This window comes from Colius striatus, chromosome 4 (genome assembly GCF_028858725.1).
Source record: "Colius striatus isolate bColStr4 chromosome 4, bColStr4.1.hap1, whole genome shotgun sequence".
NCBI lineage: Eukaryota > Metazoa > Chordata > Aves > Coliiformes > Coliidae > Colius > Colius striatus.
This window is the reverse complement of record NC_084762.1, coordinates 69,830,077-69,836,076: the sequence shown is the minus strand read 5'-3', so window position 1 is coordinate 69,836,076 and position 6,000 is coordinate 69,830,077. Positions and strand designations below refer to the sequence as shown.

The following is a 6,000-nucleotide window of genomic DNA, read 5'->3' as shown; positions in this document are numbered from 1 at the left end:
TTCTTGAGTGGTGGAGAAGTGGAGTGAATTACTCTAGAGCACTTAGAAAATGCAACTTCCAGTACCAAAGCCCACTCAGATTCCATAAGGAATCAAACTTCACTGCAATGCTATGTCTCCAGTATTGCTCAGTTTCCTAAAAAAGCAGGCTTGACCACAGTTGAATGCACAAAAATTGAAGGATGGAGTAGCACAATGCATTTTAAAACTAACTACATCTCCATGTCTCTCTACTTAAAATTTAGACAACGTTCTGAAAAAAAGGTTTTGGAAAGCCTGATAATAAGTGTATGAAATAGTATTCATGGGTGAACTCTTAACGTGGCAAAGGGCATAAATTGGTCACTGCAAAAACCACCCAATTTCAGTGTATTTTCTTGCTAAAAGCCAGTATGAGATGCTTTATGAAATATACACTGCACAGTCACAACAACTGAGTGAAAAGGGACTTCTCCTCTCATCTGATAACACTTGTTACAAATCTGAGCTGTTCAGCCTGTGGAAGACTTATTGTAGGAACTGCACAAGCAGCGTTTGTCACTGCACAGAGAGTGCCACACACAAAAGCACAACAGAAGAACAGTTCACTGAAATTTTATTTTGATGCATAAGCATTGTAAGTCAGTTAACTTCATCTGAACCAAAATACATAGGAAAGTAAAAAATTCTAGGTACAGGTTACTTCTCTGCTGTACATATGTATATATTATGACTTATAAGGCAAAAAGAATCTGATTATGAAGACTGCTATACATAATTTTTATCACAAGGTGGTGCAAGTGACCTACAAGCATACTCTACAAAACTTTGACAATATTTTGCTTTGTCATCCTCAAGTTAATAAGGCATTTCTTACATGTAAAAATAAACAAAAAATGGCAAAACAACACAGTAACTCCCATCCCTCTGAATCACAAGCTGCTGCACTCCTTGACTCACAATATTGATTCAGTCTTCGAAGTTTCTAAACCTTTTAAGAGATGCTAGCAGTAAACCTCTGAGATAAAAGTTAAACCTGAGAAACAGCTCTTGTCATGCTCAGGTCTGGAACATTTTTCTTTTACGCAGAATAGGGCTCAGTGAGAAGTATGCTATTTAATTCCCTAAGCTTGAGGAATACAGAGGCACATTTCCAAGAGAGAATGGATTCTCTACTGGAGAGACTCAGAATCTACATACAGAATACAGATGAAATGAAAAGTTTTATCTTAAATGCAGCAGATATTTATAATAATAATACCTATTAATGTACTTAAATGCATTTAAATGTACTTCCACGGAAACTTAAACCGGAATTGGCAACAAAACTTAGATGTGTCATTGTATTTTTGGCAGATAGCTCAGAGAAACTTCAGTATTATGTTGTACTCCCATTGTTAGCACTTGTCCACTTCAACAAATCCAAACAAAACACTACTACACTGCATCCAGTTACTTCTGTACATGGAATATGTATCTGTGTAACAGTTTACTGTTCCAAAATCATATAGCATCAACTTGCATCAATGTGATTTGGGTTCATTATTAACTACATCCTTGATCTTAATATTTTGTGCTGGATATCTGATATGTATATTATACTTTATAATAATTATAATTCCTAATAATTTATGTATTATAATTTAGTAACACATTAGCACTACACGATAAAATGGTGACTAGATTTTTATACAAACACAGGGACTATATTTTTAGAAATAAAGAGCTTGGCTTAATATGAAACAAAACTTCCTTGGTATTCCACTACAGTGACTGCTTAGGATCCCCTTGCATGATTCTATGATTCCGTGATTTTAAGAGTAACATATTAATTCACGGCTGGTAACTAGTCAACTGTCTACAAAACATACAGTTAGTTTTACAGGACGTGTTATACATTCTCAATACATATTTTTGACTGGATTAGACACATATGAAAAAAATCCAAAACAAAACACACAATGGCAGCTCCAATGACTAAAAGAAGAGTCACATATAAAGTCACATACACTATGATCTTGTGCAATCTTGAGCATTCAAGTATGATAAATTGACTGTTGGTCCATTCAGTTCTTACACATAACGCCACCCAAAATCAGATCAGTCAGATGTGTAACTCTAAACCACTCTGAATGTGAAACTGCAAAATTAATGTTCAAGATGGGCATTTTGGAAGTGATAAACGAGTCCTTTATATCCACTTAACATTATATGCACCAAGAGGATCAGAAGAGATCCTCAGCAAGCACTACACAACTGGGAGACAAGGAAGCTTCATCTGTCAACTAAGCAAACACAACATGATTTACAGTTGACAAACATTGAGAAGAAAACCCAAGCCAAGAAAATAAACCAGAAATTGTTTGCCATAGAGAAACACAGTATGACCACAGGATTCGAAGTCAGAGTCTTTCTTATGTCTTCCTAATAAGAGGGGAGAGGGAAGAGTGGGTTTTTTGCAGGCACTTTTCATTAGTAGGCTCATGAAAAAGCAGTATAATTCAAAATATGACAAAACCAATACAGGTAGCACTTTCAAGATCTGTCTTTGCTTGAAAGAAGATAAAACTTTTTAACTAAAAAGTCAATCCCACTTCACAAAAAGCCCTTTAAAGATCAATAGGAGTGACTTTTATGTGAGTGGGAAAAAAACCCACCAATAACCAAACCACAAAACCAAAACAAAGTCCCAAACAAAATAACATCTGGAGTTCCCATATTCGTGCACACTAAAACACATCTTACAGCCTTTCCAGCAGTAGCCCAGAAGGCCAATACTATTTTTCCGAGATGTTAAAGACTTACCTCGATTCACTCTCGTTATTCCTGTGCTACCTTAAGAGAATGCATATTGTAAAATACATACTTTAATGACTTGTTTGACTCATGTTCACACAGCTCCGAATTCTAGGCACTGGCCAAAGGCACTGAAGTGGCAAACATGATGCAGGCACGCAAGGAGGATCCTTATGCTCTGTTTTGGCACTTACTGCATTATGGAACTCTCATGACAGAATTTTTTTATGGTGGCTCAAGAGACACAGAAGCCTGAAGTTATTCCAGATTACATTCTCCTGTTCATTTCAGGCTGGTTTTATGATCACCGAGAAACTGGGGTCCTCAGTGAAGATCCCCGCAAAAGTAACTGAATATTCCCATTTACCGTATTTATTTATCAGGCAGCCATTTTTTCCACTTCCAGCCATTCTCCTCCTCCTCGCTGCATGTTCAACCTCTTTTTTTTCCCCACTCTTACTTTTCAAACTAAAATGCATCCATGCAAGCCCTATCATTCAAATCAACATGAAATATTATGATTTTGTCCCCTAAAGGCACACTTGGCAAAGTGATTTGCAGGCAAAAACTAACAGACGTTTACCATACAGAGGAGCGTGTATCCATGTATAAAGAAGTATCTTGAGAACCAAAGTCTGTAGATACAGTAAAAGTAAAGCAGGCACAAGTCTCATTTCCCCTGCTCAGCCCATTCACTTTGCAGCAGGATTCTTTGGAGGTTGCAGCTTGTAGGTGCTGAAGTAGTTCACCACTTGCTGAGGGACTTCTGCCAGGACACACTGCGCCAGTGCTTCTTTTGGAGACTTATAAAACAAAGAACAAGTTTCAGTTGCCACCGCTAACAAAGATCCCAAAATGGGTAACAAGCACCTCTTCTACTGGGCCAACCTGAAGTCTGACATTTTACAAGGGACTTTACGCAGCACCCTCATAGGATAGATGGAAGCTTCCCTGATATCTTTACCCTCTTGCTCCCATGACCAGGAACCAGCTGGCTGCCTTGTTCCACTGAATTAAGAGTGCAAAGGGCTGCAGTGTCTGAAGATACCTTCTGTTATACAAAATACACACACAATGCACACCTCAAACTTCAGACATGTAAACATAATTCTACTATTTGCTAAGGAGCCCCTTAAGGGGCTCATCTAATCATCTGCAACCTCTTGCACCAAGTCTCATACACAGTATCTGCAGTGCTATAGAACAGCTCTTCTACGGATATTGCTTTTATCATAAGATTAAGGATGCATAGGAAAAAAAAGCACTCTCTTCTTCACGCAACTAAAACAGGAATTTTATACTATATATTGACCCTATTTAATCTAAATCCAAGTGCATTATTATTCAGTAAGCATATTCTACATTGGTTTTACTCTCTTTCTCCTTTCAGTTTGCCTGAAGACTCCATTTTTTTCACTTTCTGTTTCTTTGGTTATCTTTGTTTTAATGAAAATGAAAGCTACATCACTATTGTGCCCACACCCAATTTCTACTGGTTACAACCTCCCTGATTCTGATTTAGCTTTGAATTTTAACACTGCATTAAAATTGATCACATTTGCAAATGGGCATCTACAATAAAAACACTTTTCCCTAAGAACAAAAATCACAGTAAGTTCTTCCTCACAAACAAAAAACCCCACACCCATCTGTTTAATCAAGTCTTTCTTTTGGATTTGATAAAGACTTCTCAGACTTTGGAGTTCATTTTGGATACACTGCAAAAGCTTAGGACCACACATGGGATATCCTAGCAAACTCAGCATACCTCTACCATATCTACCATATTTATTAAGCATGCCATTAAGATTACTTACATTTTGGAACTTCCTGAATGGCACAAACTGGACAATGTCTCTGACAGCTGGTTCTCCTGAAGAGGATCTAAGAACTCCATTGTCACCATCAAGAAACTCCATAGCATCAAAGTCTGCTCCTCCAACACCAACAATGATGATGGACATGGGCAATTTTGAAGCATTAACTATGGCAGTTCGTGTCTGATCGAGGTCTGTTATCACACCATCCGTTATAATTAGAAGTATAAAGTATTGCTGTCAAATCAAGAACCATTATGTTACGACCAAGAACATGCACACTTAGAAAAATGCACGTACAGACTATATTTGGAGCATGTTCAGTGCACTCACTGGATTTTACAATCAAGCACCCAAGCTGTGGTCAGGCTGCCTCTGTACAGCTTGAAGAAATTTATTAAAAAATCTCCAGACAAACCAACAGTGAACCTAACTTCCAACTATTTGTCCTGAGATAGAAGGCAGTTTACTGAGGTTCTGGGCAAGTTACACCTATGAAACTTGTATTAGATTACTTTCCGGTCATTCAGTTAAGAACAAAAGAGTGCTAACCAAGGGTATGGAAAAGGCCTTAATTTTTTCAGCGTGTCCCTAAAATCCTAAACATAGATTAAAATATGTATTTTTGTGCTGAACAACAGCATGTCCATGCCTATTCCTTTAGTCATGTTGCTTTATGAAATTAATTACCAAGGCATCTGAGACCACCTTGCAATACTTTGGTAATTTATTTGGTAATTAATAAAAAATACCACTTTAATTGATTCCACTGTACTGCCAGGGCTTCTAAGAGTTGGCATCTTAGTCACTGTTTCAGATTGAACTACCAATCACAAACTAAAAGTACCAAGTTCAGAAACTATCCAACACTTTTTGAACTTCTCTCATTTGGTTTGTTTCAGACAACTACAGCACAATTCAAGTTCCAAAGGTAGTCTTAGTATTCTTAGAAATCTTCCTCTTCAGTACTTTGCTTCCCATCTTCCTTTATCTGTCGCTAAAGAGAATAGGTTTTCCTTTATCTCCCGTGTTCAAGCTTTTAACATTGCTCCCCACTGCTCTATTCCTCCACCCCAGCAAGAGTGTCTACAAAGCAACTATTATCAGAGAAGGCTATGATGACCAGCACGACAGTAGATCATATTGGATTTAGTTCTCTTTTCTTATACTTCCCGCATATTGGAAGAAAAAACAAAAACAACAAAAACCCTGAAACCAATCAATCCCAGAACCAAAAGCCAAAATACCTACAATATGCATTAAATGGCAAGGCAGCAAAATTGCTTCAATACATCCTTTCATGTAGGAAAAAATACATCTCTTGCTAGGTATGTTGCACTCAGGAAAAAAAATAAATAAAACCAACAAAACCAAACCAACCAACCAGGTACAAAAGGTTTCTGCTACT

At 37.4% G+C, this 6,000-nt stretch overlaps 1 protein-coding gene across 6 annotated transcripts in view; it reads right to left on the bottom strand.

Moving 5' to 3' along the window:
* Nucleotides 1–588: 588 nt before the first annotated feature.
* CPNE3 (copine 3) overlaps nt 589–6,000 on the bottom strand; it is a 29,699-nt gene continuing 24,287 nt past the window's right edge. For all 6 annotated transcript variants that reach the window (XM_061994601.1, XM_061994603.1, XM_061994602.1 and 3 more), the window contains 2 exons: nt 4,593–4,829; nt 589–3,578 (listed from right to left, as the gene is read on the bottom strand). In XM_061994601.1, the coding sequence (XP_061850585.1) occupies nt 3,468–3,578; nt 4,593–4,829 (348 nt within the window). In that variant the 3' untranslated portion in view covers nt 589–3,467. The remainder of the gene's footprint in view (nt 3,579–4,592; nt 4,830–6,000) is intronic.